Genomic DNA, 14,916 nt, shown 5'->3' on the forward strand with positions numbered 1-14,916 from the left:
TTGTCCCCCTCCTACTGCTATAGCAGGGAAAGTAAATCTGGAGTCAAGTAGTCCCTATGCCCTCTACCTGCCAACTTCTTCCCCATGTAGGCCCTCACCATTGTCAGACACTGCTCTCCCTGAACACACAAAAATGAGAAGCAAATTTGAAAACACTAACCTTGAAACAAACATACCTGAAGTTATGTGCATATAGTATCCATAGATTTAGTTCAACTAGGACTGATACATTTTACTTATTTTACTGCAAGTTTTAGCACTCCAGAAACACACTTATAAAAACATGTACTTATAGATAGTACAAATTATGCATGATATTAGTCCAAAACCAAGAGGCTCAAGATTTACAAAATAGTTCATTGGGCTGGGCCCCAGCAGAGTCAATAGCATTTCAAGCCATGGTGACCGCACAGCTCAGCACTGCTTAGTGGGCATGTCTACACAAAATGTTTACTGCACAGTTGACTAATTTGCTGTGCAGTAAATGTCTCAGTGTCTACACATGTGCCCCTAGGAGGCTGGAGTAAACTAATTTACTGTGCGTCAGAATAGGACAGCACTCAATGGGCACTCAATGAGCACAACAACTCAGACAGGGGAGGAGGTCAAGGGAATGAAAATTCCTGGGTGGAATGGGGAGGAGACCAAAAGTCCTCATGTACATGGATGATCTAAACATCATATGCAAGGACAAAAGGTCAGTGGAAAGAGCACTACAACACACCCAGGTACACAGAGCAGCAGAAGGGGTTAAGTTCAGGGGCCTATCACTCCTGGGGGTTTCTGTCTCCTAGGAAGGGTTAAGGATCCTTGGGGTGGAGTTTGACACAGAGCTGGTGGGGCAGAGGGAATGGGAAAAGGTGGAGGCCAAGACCAGACAGAGAGCAGGGCTATGACAATCACGCTGTCTGTCAATAGAGGGGCACGTGGCACTGATGAAGGTGGTGCTCCTGCTGATACTGCTACACACCACCCTAGTCTCCTCCCTACCCACCGAACAAGTTTTTTGCAGAATCCAGAGAGCCATCTGTGTTTTCTTTTGGAACTCCACATGGGAGAAAGTAGCGAAGACCAAGCTGTACAAAACTAAATACTCCAGAGGTGGAGGGATGCCAGATGTCTTTCTCTTTCTCTGGGCCAAATACACGAGCCAGGGTTGCAAACTGGAAACAGGGGTGGAATCTAAAACAGCCAGCTTCGTTAAGTATTTTGCAAGGCAGTTGCTCCGACAGTGGCAAGTGCACACAGTGACAAATGGGAGCCCGTGGCCATGGATTCTCCATGGTTTTATGAGATCCTGAAGTGCTTTTGAGAGAAATACAAGCTGCATGATTCAACCCTAGCGACCCTGGTAAACCACCACAAGATACGGGAGGTAATAAGGGCAGACACACCATATTGCCTGTAGGCTTACAACCTGGTGACAGCTGCCAGACCATGTGGGAGCAAAGCTTCCACAAGGACCTGCAGAAGAAGCACCGAGACCTGAACTGGCAGGCAGCACACCAGGCACGCCCCATGCGGGCTTCGAAAAACTGTGCAGGGTAGAGGGGTCCATCGAACTGCCCGAGACAGACCTGCTACTGGCAGCCAGAAACAATCGACCACCTCTTCTGGGACTGCCCATACGCCAGAAAGGTGTGGAAGAAAGTTGGTGAACCCTAAATCTAGATCATAGAAGAAGTGTAACAACAAATAGCTGATCATGGGATCAGCACCCAGTTTCACACCTCAGAATCAATCTCTGTAGTGAGCCAAGAAATAGATACCTCTACATTTGGGAAAGCTCTGAATGCAATATAGATTTCCAAGTTTACCCTTTTTTTCTGGATTCATGACTTTAGCTTACCCAGCTATAGAGGTAGGAGGTTCAAAACCAGATCCATAATTTTGCTTTACCCAGGAAGCTGCAATTTAACTGCTTAAGAATTATTCCCAGATGGAAGTGTAATTATAAAAATGATTTCACTTTCTTTTCTCAGGTGGGCCATAAAGCATGAAGGAACAACTAAACCTTGCCAATGGAAGCATTCCAAAGTGGAGAATCCCTTGTGGAACAAGATGACATACATGTGGCCTGTCCTTCCAAATGGAGAACTTAATGAGGTAATTTCAGTGGAAAAAAGAAATAACAGATTGAATAGTTTTTTTTCTCAAGTGAAGCAGAGAAGATGTAATGTACTATGCAAGTATGTCATTCAATTCTTGCAACTTGGAAAATCAGAAATGTAAATAGTGCTGGGAGTAGTGCAGAGGGTATCACTTGCTTTAATAAATTATTGCAAATTCACTGGAATTGTCAGATTTGCTCTACTAGTCTTTAGCTCTGAAACACCAATACCATATTTACCCAAATCCAGGACAATTCTGAATTTACGACAACCCTTCAATAATTAGATTCTATACCTGTAAAATGTATAAATTAGTTATAATTTTACAGGTATATAATCTAAATATTAGAGGGTTGAATTAAATTTGTCCCCTCCACTGCTGCAGTAGGGCAAACAGTGCCAGGGAGCAGGGGAAAGATGGTGGGGGCACAGGTGGTGGGCAAGACAGTAAGAGTAAAGGCAGTAAAGGTGTGAAGTGGCTTGACCCCTGCCCATTATATGCAAGGTTACCTGATGATCTGCAAGGTCCCATCCAGCCCCTAACAATCTATGAATCCCGCCGCAAACTTGCCCAATGCCACCTGTCTCCCCCAGCACTTGTCTGCCCTGCTGCCTCCCCCACTGTGCCTGTGTGCCCCAGGGCCTGCCTCCCCTGCCACTTGCTGTGCCCTGTTGTCCCTGCCCCCACACAATTCCTCCCCCCCTGCCACTCCCTGTTCCCTCCTATACTTTCCTCCTCTTCCCACTGTTCCTCTGATACCTGGCACCTGCTGCCAACCTCCCCACTGCCTCTGACCTGCCAGTTGCCCCCCAGCTGCCTCTCCCTGGCATTGCCTGCTCCCCAACCTCTCCCCTCCCTCTTCCCCTACTGCTTCTGTATCCCTACCACTGCTGCTTTGCCTGGTTGGGGCAACCATGCCCCAGGCTGGAGTGGAGGCTAGAAAGGGAGGGTAAGTGGCAGTCATGAAGGGGAGGGAGCCAGAGGTGGCAGGAAGACAAGTAGGGGTGAAGAGGAGGTGGGGGTGCAGGCATTCAGGGGGCCAGGCAGAGGGGATAGAGGCAGTGACAGAGAGGGAGGATGGGGTGACAAAGGCTGCAGAGGGCAGAAGCAGCAGGAGATGCTCAGCAGCTGCAGTTCCAACTCCAACCCCAAATCCAGGTCAGGCCTAGAGTCAGAGCCTTAGCAGCCATCTGTCTTCCCAGTTGTATGTGAAACCATGATGAGGTGCTTTCTCCCCATGTTAGATAAAGGAAAAGAGCTTTGTCTTGGATTCGAGTAACTCTCCAGAGCGATATGCCATTCAGTGTTTTACTTTTCATGTGCAGATAATTTACTATTTTCTTTTTTTGCCATTATATTGTTGTAACTTATTGCAACAATGCTTTCCTGTAAGGTTTTTGAACCCAAAAGCTTGCTTAATAACTATTTTCCAACCATTTGGGTTGGTCTAATAAAAGATATCAAATTCACCCAAGGAACCTTGTCTTCCTGTAACTCAGACATTAGTTAGCAATAAAAGGTATATTGTCTGCTTACATTTTCACCCACAGAGCATATTCCTTAGGTTACATTTCAAATTTGAAGTATATGCTTGTAATTTTTTTTCTAACTTTCTCTGGTTTTACACATGTTCAGTCAACCCAAATCATAGCAAAGCAGGTCTTTTCCTTGTTTTGATGAGTAAAGAAAGGTTTACTTTTAACCCCTGCAACATGTCTGTCAATGTTACTAATTAGAGTAGGCACAAATTCAAAGTAGGTTAGGTTTATAGAACTGTTTAATGATGAACCCATAGCAGAAACTAGACATAGTAGATTAGATTCGTTTTTATTAATAGAAATGAAACAGGAATTGAGTTGAAAGTTGACATTTGCTGTAAATCAGTGTTATTGATCAGGCTGCATAGGCCTGTTAGCTTCCAGTATATCTCATTAATTTGGTACCTTTGGACACCTGTACATGTGCTGGACACCCCCCCCACCACACACACTCACACACAACGAATGTTACAATTTACTATTTCAGTAGTACCTGATATTGGGCAAGTTGAGGGGAAGGAAGAGATTAATGTTTTCTTGAATTCAGAGGGACAAAATGGTTTGAATAAATGATGTTAATGTTAGCAGAGTTTTGGGGACACTAGTCAAAACAAGTGTACACTTAAACAGCTACACTGTGAAAATTAGTCAGTCCAACATTTTATGAGCTATTCTAATAAAGCCAGGGCAATTTGTAACCTGTACAAGCCAATTATATTCATATTTTTCTCTCTCTCATTTTTTTCTATTTAAAAAAGAAATTACATGGGAAATTAAATATCTGAAAATAGGTTATTCAACATTAACTTTGTGAGATCATTCACTAAAAACCATGACATTCTGGCAGTTAACTGATTAATTGTTCCAACATTAACTTGCCTACATTACATTTATGTTGCTTAAATCACCTAACTTCTTGCTTCTCCCTCATTGCTTTATATCCTTAATTCCTCATTTGCTAGCTATAATCTCAATTTAATCCATATAATCCTGTATTTTATCAACTCTTGATTGATCCATGATAACCTTCTTTACCTGGTATGATTCACTGCCATGATCTCAAATCTACGCTTTTACATAAGGAGGCTCAGATTTCAGTGAGGTTTAAGAAAATCCCATTCCTCTTTAATATTCATTCATTAACATGCTGTTTTCAAATTACAGTGCAGGGGCACTGGAGATCTGCAGACTCTAAGCAGGTCACATGGTATTGGCTCCTCTCCCTTTTGGTTCCATTTCAGCTTTTCTAGCTGTCTAGGCTCTTCCTCATTAGAAAACAGAACCTGGATACTCATAGAAATAATTGTAAACAAAGAAGTGTGACAAGCTAGCCCCTAATAGTGTGGCTGTCCCTTATGGCTAAGCACAGACAGCCAAAAACCCTGAGGCTGAATTGATTCAACCTTTTTCAGGTTAGTCTAAGCTTCATAGATTGAACTGATAATCAAAAGTGATTCTGGAAATGCAGCCAGATGCCTGCAGTATCCCGAGCCGGAAGCCAGGAGGTGCTAGAGCATGCTTCCCTGCTTGGCTGGAGCAGACAACTTGGGCCAAGGCTAGCCCATCCACCCTGTGAGGAGGGGCTTATGTTACACAAATTTCCAATTGCTCAAATCATGAGCGAGACCTTATAAGGGGGGATAAGGCAAAGTGCCGCATTTATTAATTACATAAAACAAAAACATACAAAGACATACACTAAACACACCATACTCACAAACACACACATGCAGACAAACAGACACACACTCTATTTAGATGTTATAGTTACCAGCTTGCTTGCTCAATATTAGCACTGGGTAGCCAGCCCAGGCTCATTGAGGGTAATGGGAGTGGAGGTGAACAGACATGCCTGTGCTCCCTGATGTTGCAGAGTGTAAATTTCCTGCTCTGGCATTACTGCATCCCACTTTTATAGAGATTTCAAGTCTTTGTCTGAAGTTGAGGTACTTTTCTATCTGTATGTCTTCATCCAGATGTTGTTTCTTATCATTCTCTTCGTTATCTCAGCTCGGGGTCACTCCTGTCATAAAAGTCAGTCTTCCAGCCTTGAAAGTTGTTTAGGCTAAATTGCAAGACATGCAGAATTCATACTTTATCCTGTTGCTTAGCCTATCTCCTCTGCACCTGGTCACAGACTGGTTCTTCAGCCATCCATTAATCAGTTCATTGTCTGGTAACTTGCATATTCAGCTCCTTAGCAAACCTCCTCATGCTTACACAGGCACACTCTAAACTTTCCATACACTTTACAATCATTCAATCAATCACACTACTATCCTTATACATATTATATAAAAAGTTCATGCATGGCTTAATTACATATATAAATGATTACACATAATATATATATATATATATATTATATTATATCTCCACTAAACTTATTACTATCAATATAATACCCTTATTACTTAATCTAAACATAACCTATTCAAATGCCAAGCCGTTTAAGCTATCATGTTCTGGCCTTACATTACATCTTGCTAAAACTTCATTCAATCACACACTACACTTATGGGGTGGTGCAAACCATCTTGAGATGCTGGGGCTCTATGAATTAACTTGTGTGTGGAGGGGATCTGGGACAAAAGTTCAATAAACTGATTTACCCTAAATCAGTCTGATACTACATCCATCCAGGTTTATCTTAAACCTGTTTCAGCCACTTTGAAAGTGGTTTATGTGCATTGAACTTCTTTTGTGTTACAGAGTTGAACTGGTTTCTGATCACTTATACTAATTTATGTGTCATTTCTGTCCCTAGCCAATGAGAGGAACTAGGAGCATCTCTCAAGGGCCTCTGTTCTTGGTAGCAACAGTTAAAGCTGCCCATTAATGGGTAATCAGCTGTCAACAATACAAAATGAAAAGCATAAAAAGGACAGAAGAAATCGAGCAGCTGGGCAGTACACTTTGCAGAAGTAAAAGAGTAAACTGGATAGGAGGGGGAGACTTGAACAGTGAAAGCAGACAGTATGATGTGTACTTTTAATGAAAAAGGCAAAACACTTGTCACATTCAAGACAAAATATTTGGACACTTTCCCACTAATGCTTTCCTGCTTCCTTGATATTTGTTTGTTACAAAGATATCATTCAATAACAAATACTTTTGTGATTGTGAAATTAGAAGGGGAGGTTTTCTTTGACATAATATAAACCCCAACAGTGCTGGAACCAAATGGAACTATTTACAGTAATAAGGTAAAGCAAAGCACATTCATACATGTTTACAGATCAGGGACATGATTATTAAAATGTGGTACGTACTGTGGAAAAAGTATAAGAACCTACACTGTAACAGTATTGATCCTACCCACAATGTAGAGCAGGGGTAGGCAACCTTTTTTTGGCCGGAGCGCTGAAAAAAACAATGTCTACCTTGGAAAGTGCTGGAGTGCCAACATGTTGGAGCCCAGAGCAGCTGTTTGCAGCCTCCGGCCCGTAGCCAGCCCAAGGAGCCCAGTCTGCTTGCAGCAGGGCTTGCAGCCTCCCAGCTACCTGCTGGGAGCAGCCTGGGCTCCGTGGCTGGCAGCAGCTGCCTAGAGCCCGGCTTGGCAGTGGCGTGCTGAGCAAAATGGCCTTGAGTGCCATGCTTGGCACGTGTGCTGGGGGTTGCTGACTCCTGATGTAGAGAATCGTGATCTTTGTTCACTCATCTCTGAAGTTTATTATATAGTGCTGAAGGGTATCTATCTAAAAATATTGCCTGTTTCCTGCACTGTCCTTCCTTTTTTTCTTTCTACTGAAAACTGTATGGATTTTTGTCATGTTCTTTCCTGGGACAGCAGATCTACACAAAGGTTGGTGGTAATATTTCCTATTTTTCTGTTGATCTCTCTTCTATCTAGGTTCCTGTACCTCAACTATCACTGTGGTTTCCAAACACTTGCAACATACTTACTTGTATCATGGTTAACTATAAAAGCATTATAAAGGTTTATATAATGTGGTAGACTGCAATGATTATTGCACATATGATTATTCCCTGAACCATGTATATAAAATCCACTAACCATTTGCTTTTATATTAAAAGGCTTTTGATTGGCCAATTGAAGGGTTGCTGATTCCTAATAGTCCCTCACTAAAGAAACCAGCTGGTATGAAATCAGATTGGCTTATGCCTGTGAGACTACGGGTGTTACACAATGGAGACATGGACAAAAGCAGGGCTGTCACCATCGTTGTACCTGATCTTACAACTATACTGAGTAGACAGTAAGGAAACAGAAGTTAATTTTAATAATGTCATAAACTTAAAAATGTCTTAAGACTTATATTTTACTTGAGTATACCTTCAGTTAGCATATAGTGCATTGAATGTGTTACGAATAATTTAATCAGGATCCTACTCAAAAGCCACAGTAGTCTCCCAAAGCAACCACTTTTCTCATTCTCAAATAACACAGACAATTCACACTCTATTTATTAAGTAATTTACTCTAATTGCTTCTGGGAATTATTCTTTGGTCATTAATTTATGATGCATGAGCTTAAATTGTCAAAAGCTTACTTGCCTGTAGTCTGTTGCTGGCAGTACAATATGTTATTATGCAGAGGAACCCGATTCAGAGGCAGCTTCTTGACATCACTTCTTTCTTTTGAAGTTAGTGTACACCCTGAGCTGATATATTTCCTGATAAACAAGGTAAAAACCACACAAGGTGAAAACTAACATGCTGTTTTAGGTCTGTATTATGATGGACAGGGTGCATTGACACATGCATTTATTCCAGCCTATATTTACTGTGCCATCTTTAGGCTGCATGTGCTTCTCTGCAACAGCCTGGGGCTGGCTGGGACCTATCCCAGTCAAGGGCATCTCCCAGTCAGCTCCAGGCTGGGCAAGGAACTGTCCCCATGCAGGGAGCTCCCAGTCCCTGCTCTGCAATCGCAATTGCAATCATGGAGTGGGGGATGGGGAGCTTGTTCCACACCCAGCTCCCTAGCCCTTGCCAGCAGGGAGCTCCCAGCACTGGCTCCATGACTGAGGGGATGCCACTGGGAGATGCTTACCTTCCAGCCTGAGCTCTGCAGTCACAGGGCTTGGGCTGGGAGATAACCATCTCCCAGTGATGGTCCTATCCTCAGTGAGCTGCTGCTTGGAGATAAAGGTCTCCCAGCCCGAGCCCCATGACCCCAGAGCTCAGGCTGGGAGATAAGCATTATTTCACAGTAAACTGTGCTAATTTCCCATTAAGCGTCTCATATAGGCGCACCCATAGAGTAGCACTGATACAGACAGAGATTAAAATCCTGTTTGTCAAAGAGACAAGATAGAGTGGAAAGTGAAGGTTCTCCATCTCAGTCTGCCACAAGTCTGCTGAAACTGTCGTCCAAGAGACCCATTGTGAAAATGTCTTTAATTCACTGACATTGATCAGCTTGGAAATGGACTAAAACTTCTAATGAATTTTCAAAAGAATAGTCATTGAATGACAGAATTTGAACAACTTGCTTTAAAATAATGCCTGTTTCTTTCTACTGATACTGATACAGGGGTTGCTACCTTGCGGCACACATGCCAGAAATGGTAGGGGGGCAGCCTCTGGGTGTGGCATGTAGAGTACCAAGGAGGGGATAGGCAGCACAGTGGCAAATAGGGCAGGAAGTAGAAACAGAGCTGCACACTGAGCAGGAGGCACAGGGCAGGAAGCAGTAAGCAAAGCAGCAGATCAGGAAAGCAGGACAGGGCAGGGATTGGGTAGTGGAAGAGGAGTAGAGTGAAATTAGGGGAGGGTGTGGGGCTAATTTATGGCACACCTGCCAAAAAAATTGCCCCCTTCTATTCTGCTAAATCATTCTGTATGTTTTGGTATTTTAAAGACCACATGAAAATGACCCTATATTAGTAATAGTGAGAAAGTTTAAGGAGTTAACAGAGGTCTGTAATTAAGGGTTTTGTCATGATCATGTTTGAATTGAACTCAATGTGGAAAAGATTTGAATGCTTGTGAGTATTGATTACAATACAGGAAGTCCTCGGATTTACGACACAATTGGTTCCTGAAAACCACTCTTAAGTCAAAACATTGTAACTCAGAACCAATTTTCTCATAAGAAACAATATTATAAATGGGGGATTGGTTCCTGAACCAAGGCCCAGTACCCTATTTTCACCAAAAATAACCCAGAATTTTGTATTTGATCAATTATATAGATGAGTAATATAGCTACATTAATGTATTTATATTGTAATTAACAATCATATTGATTGGGAAGGACTTCTTTGAGGTGACTTTGCTGGACTTTTTGAAAGGCTCTTGGTTGGACTTTTTGAAGGGTTTGTGGCTGGGGTCTTCTCAGGAGTCTTGGCTGCAGGTTTTTCTGAAGTCTTGTCTGCTTTCTTAAAGAAAGTGTCCAAGGAAGTTTGGACAGATGTTTTCCAGGGAGATGAGCAATGCAACAAACTTGTTCACTGGTGTGGCGTCACATCAGATCAAGCACTGTAAAGTTTAAACTGACTTCTTCAGCCCCCTGCTTCTTCCCCTGCTTGTCTCCAGCCTCCGGAGAGCAGGGGAAAGAGCATGGGGCTGGAGACAGCAGGGGAATGTCTCCAGGGGCAGTCTCCAGCCTCCTGCTCCCTCCTGAGGCTGGAGGCAAGCAGGGGAAGGAGCAGGGGGCTAGAGACCAGCAGGAGACTGGAGACAAGCTCTTGGAGATAATCTGGAGACTTCCCCTGCTCTCTCCAGTCTCCTGCTCATTCTCTGCTACTGCCGGTGAGTGTGGGGGGCTGGGAGAGCAAGCAGGGAGCTGGGGGAATGAACAGAGGGTGGGGGGAATGAACCAGAGGGGGGAAATGAATAGGGGGAAGGGGGAATGAGTGGGGAGCAGGGGAATAAATGGGGAGCAGGGGGAATGAACAGGGGGCTGGGGGAATGAACCTGTATGTGGTTGCCACTTGCTGCCCCACCCCCACCCCGTGCCACCAGTGGTGTCTGTGGGCAGTCAGCTGTTGCAGTCAACTGCTGGCCACCGCTGTTGCTGCCAGTGGTGTCTGTGGGTGCTCGCTACTCACCACCCCTCCCCCCACTGCTGACAGTGCCAGCGGCATCTGCAGGAGCTCCCTGCTTACCACTACCACCATGCTCCCACTGCCACCAGTGCTGCTGTGCCCCACCAGCCACCGGGGGCATGCAGCATTCATGCAGGGGACCCACCCCTCCTAAACAGCCCCCACACCTACAGTCCCACCATACCTACCCACACAGTGACTCACATCCTCCCATATCCCTCCACACCCACCCAAATCCCCCCACCTCCCTTCCTACCCCCTCCTGCAAACCCCACATCCCCCCATCACACACCCACCATGTCATAAGGAAACCCAAAGCAAACATTAAAACATATAGATATTTAGGATTTATTTATTATGATACTAGAGACACTGATAGGCTTCCAAATTTCTTTAACATTGTAAATATAACAATAAAACATTGCCCATCTGATCAATCCCCCTTTCCCTCTCCCTTTTGTTCTAATTGTGGAAGAATGTGGATTTTGGGGTACTTTAAAAAGTGAATTTGGGATGCTGCTTCCGCAGTCTAGCTGACACAAGGGGTAGTGTCCCCAGATACCAATTGCCTGGGCTCCAGAAGCTCCTGAGGTCAAGTAAACCTGAGCTGCTGGCCAGGGCAGGTTTTTGTACTGCTGGGGCCAAGACAGAGCAGCTTTTTATCTTGCTGGGGACAGCACAGGTGCTGGCCCTGGGCTGTAGCTCCCCCTGGCTGCAGATCTGGGAGGAGCCAGGCAGTGTTATTTTGCCCCAAGTGGCACAATTTGCTCCACAACAAACTGCATGTCTGAACACATGTGCTGAGGCAAAAAGCCCCGGATCAAATTTGCACCACTTCTATTTGAGCTGCTGCAAGTGCACGTGCTTGCATGTGTGGATGCATCCAGAAAGTTGAAACAGGGTGTCAATTTATAAAGGTTGTAAGTGCAAAATGTTGTAACTTGAAACATTGTAAGTCGAGGATTGCCTGTACCTGACTTTAAAATATATAGCTATTTAATTGTGGGATAATTGCTCCTGTTGGCATTTACTACAGTTAGCTCTCTAACACAGTAAATGGTTGAATAATGATCATAGATCATATCAATGAAATCTGCAATTGGCTATTCAAAATATTGTTTACCACTGAAATGATTATTCAAAATACTCTCAAGCAAAATATTGAAAAAAATCTTGCTTATTTTTATGTACATGAATCATTTCTATTATTTAAAATATTCTGTATTTAAAACAAAGGGAACATTTGTCATTTCATGTGACAAAAAGATAGTAATTCATATATCATTGTAAAGTTTTGGTGTAAAGAATAAGTTAAATACATTATTTTTCATATTGTTAGCAGAGATGTTACCTTTTGACCTTTCTTTTGAGGTTTTTAGAACATTTGATGCTTCTGATAATAGTTTAATATTACTTTCTTCACATTGATTAAATACACTTCATACATCATTGAACAATGAGTAGCATTCAGATAGGCTGTCCACTGAGATGCCTGCAAAAATGATAAAGTAAAAAATTAATTTTCAAAGTAAAGTCAAGCCTGAAATTGAAATCTTTGATGCATACATTTCATAATTAGTTCATTCTGCTAGATCTAAAATGTGAGTATAGTGCTCTTAAAATAATTCAGATCTTTTTATATAGAGAGTTAATGACTAGTCCTAACTTTCCCACCTTTTTTATTTCTATCTGCTCTGAAATTATAGTGCTTACTTTTTTTAAACGTTAAATTTCCTTCTCAACAAGGTCATTTAGAATAGGAAGCCTTTTTTCTGTTTTCTGTTGCTCTCACAGTTATGTAAATCACTGAGATTATTCACAAATTCAGGATAAAGAATGCACAGAATTATTTGTAAGACTGGGGCCATACTTGTCATAATATATTACACCATTCTGAAACTTGGTGTATTGTCCCTCCCTCCCTGAGACAATTTTCATAGACATTTGGGCTGGAAGGGACCCCGGAGGATCATCGATATTAGATAACACCTCATAAATATTTTGAAAAGGCTTTCTCAAACATTTACATGTAATGCATATTTAAATAAAAACATTGTGAGTGACAAACTGAAGAAGGGTACGCTTTCCAGTGTGAGGAAACAAATCAGGATAAGCTCTTTCTGAGATTCTCCCCCTGCCTGCCAACAGCTAAAAACCATGTCTCTCCCTCCACATAGCTCTTTTCAACCAATTCACAAGCTGCCAGGGCTCTGGAAATCTAAACTTACAGGAATTGATTAATGTCATAGGCTTTAAAAGTTAATATCTCACAAGACAAGGAAGTGAAAACTCACGGTTTACTGGTATGGTCATTGACTTACATCAACTCTGGGAATTTCAGATAGGTGATCCGGGATGTGAGGGTTACAAATACAGTATATAAGCAATGGATGGAAGCAAAGGAATTAACTTTTCAGAATAGGGTCTTCTTACATTTTGGTTAAAGCCTGTGTTCAGTTGTGATAATTTACAAGTAATAAGGTTACTGAATATTTGAGGCTTAACACAGAATTTCATTACTGTTATGCTTTCATTATGAATCAAGCACAGTATTACTTACATGTATTATTGTTGGTTTAGCAAATATATCTAACTGTCTTATGAGTGATATGTGATCTGTGTTGCTCTCCTTCAAAGGAGCCTCCATTTATGGGGAAATGTCCAGAATTACTTTTATTGTCTGCTACTTTATTTGCCATAGCTTAGCTTACAGCATTCATATACACACACAAATAATGTGAACCACATTATTTATTTGTTTGTTTAGCCATGTTGTTTGGCAACAAGAAAATGAATATCCTATGTTGCGTATTTCATCACTTACCAGTACCAACCACACCAGTGTTTCTTTAGGGACACTGCAGGAATTTCCTACATTTAGAATAGGAAATAGTAATTCATGGCTTTGGTTTTCATGGTGTGGTAATTTGGTAAATGTTCGTATTTTAATTATGATAGCTGTTGGTCCTATATGCTGTAGAGTTTATCAGAAATGCTCATAGACATTCTTCTTGAACTTTCTGGGCATATCCAGATGAGCATGGATATGCGTATGTAGCACTGCAGACCCGTCTGTGGTGCCACACACCACACATGCAGGCATTTCCCATGCTGCTACTTTGCAGTGCATGTGGGTTTTCTGACCCTGGGAGATTCCACGGTCAAAAAAACCCACACCAAAAAAAGTGGGGCAGTGCACATGACGGCAGTGTACACCACCCAAAACCAGAGCCTGGCTGGCTAGAGCCACATTCCAGCTGCCGGCCAGGCTTCCTGCTGCAGGAGTTCTGTGGCTGCAGTTCCCGGAGGCCCCCAGGACTGCAGGTAAGGCTGTTGGGGCCAGCACAGTTGCTGGACCCAGCCTCTCCTACCCAACTTTTCAAACATGGATGCTAAATTCAAATGGGAGAAGATTCTTTTGGGGTTTTTTTAAATATATGTCTCTCTATATACATAACGTTATATATATCTACACTCTAACTATTACATCACAAAAGGATAAAACTGTTCCCGTTAAAAAACTGCACCCACGCACCTGTGCACCCATACAAAGGCCTGCTACCCAGGCATGTGCTGCTCTGGTTTTTTTTCCTGTGTTTTTTTTTTGACCCCTGGATATCCAGGGGTCAAAAAAAAAAATGCAGAAAAAAACACAGAGCAGCACATGCTCGGGCAGCATGCACTGCTAAAAAGCAGAGCTGGGTTGTTTGGAGCTGTGCTGCGACTGCCGGTCAGGCTCTGCCCAGCAGGATTGCTATGGCTGCAGCTCCAGGAGGCCCCCAGGACCTCAGATAAGAGTGCTGGGGCTAGTACTGTGCTGGCCCCAGCCTCCCCTATGCCAGCCGGGGCAACTTGCCATGTGCCAAAGTGCATGTGGCACAGGCATTCCCCGAAGACAAGAAGTGGTGGCATGAGGTGTGCCACTGCTACTTGTCCCTAGGGAACCAAATGTCCACGCTTGTGTGGAAGTGGTCCATGTGTCCAGAGCCTGGAGGTGCCCCCAGTGGCCACAAGGGTACATGGCAAGCTGCTCTGATCTGCATGTGGAGGCACCAGCCTATTGCTGCTTACTATGAAGTAATTTACTGTGTAGTAAATTTAAGCTGGTGTAAATGCACATGTAGACATGCCCATGAAGATGGAAGCATGGCCTATCCATGTAGTTGGGCAGTAACGAGAACAGGGAGGTGGATATGGCGGTACTAATTAAAGATCTGCAGCTGCAGCTAATAAGCTATCAGGAGATAA

The 14,916-nt window shown here is 43.0% G+C and overlaps 1 protein-coding gene across 1 annotated transcript in view; it reads left to right on the forward strand.

Moving 5' to 3' along the window:
* The first annotated feature begins 2,065 nt into the window (after positions 1-2,065).
* LOC102384942 (doublecortin domain-containing protein 5) overlaps positions 2,066-14,916 on the forward strand; it is a 96,521-nt gene continuing 83,670 nt past the window's right edge. Inside the window, 2 exon segments of the mRNA XM_025203352.1 lie at positions 2,066-2,106; positions 7,690-7,871. Coding sequence (XP_025059137.1) covers positions 2,071-2,106; positions 7,690-7,871 — 218 coding nt within the window. The 5' untranslated portion in view covers positions 2,066-2,070.

The sequence above is a fragment of the Alligator sinensis genome, unplaced genomic scaffold (genome assembly GCF_000455745.1).
Source record: "Alligator sinensis unplaced genomic scaffold, ASM45574v1 scaffold165_1, whole genome shotgun sequence".
Taxonomy (NCBI): domain Eukaryota; kingdom Metazoa; phylum Chordata; order Crocodylia; family Alligatoridae; genus Alligator; species Alligator sinensis.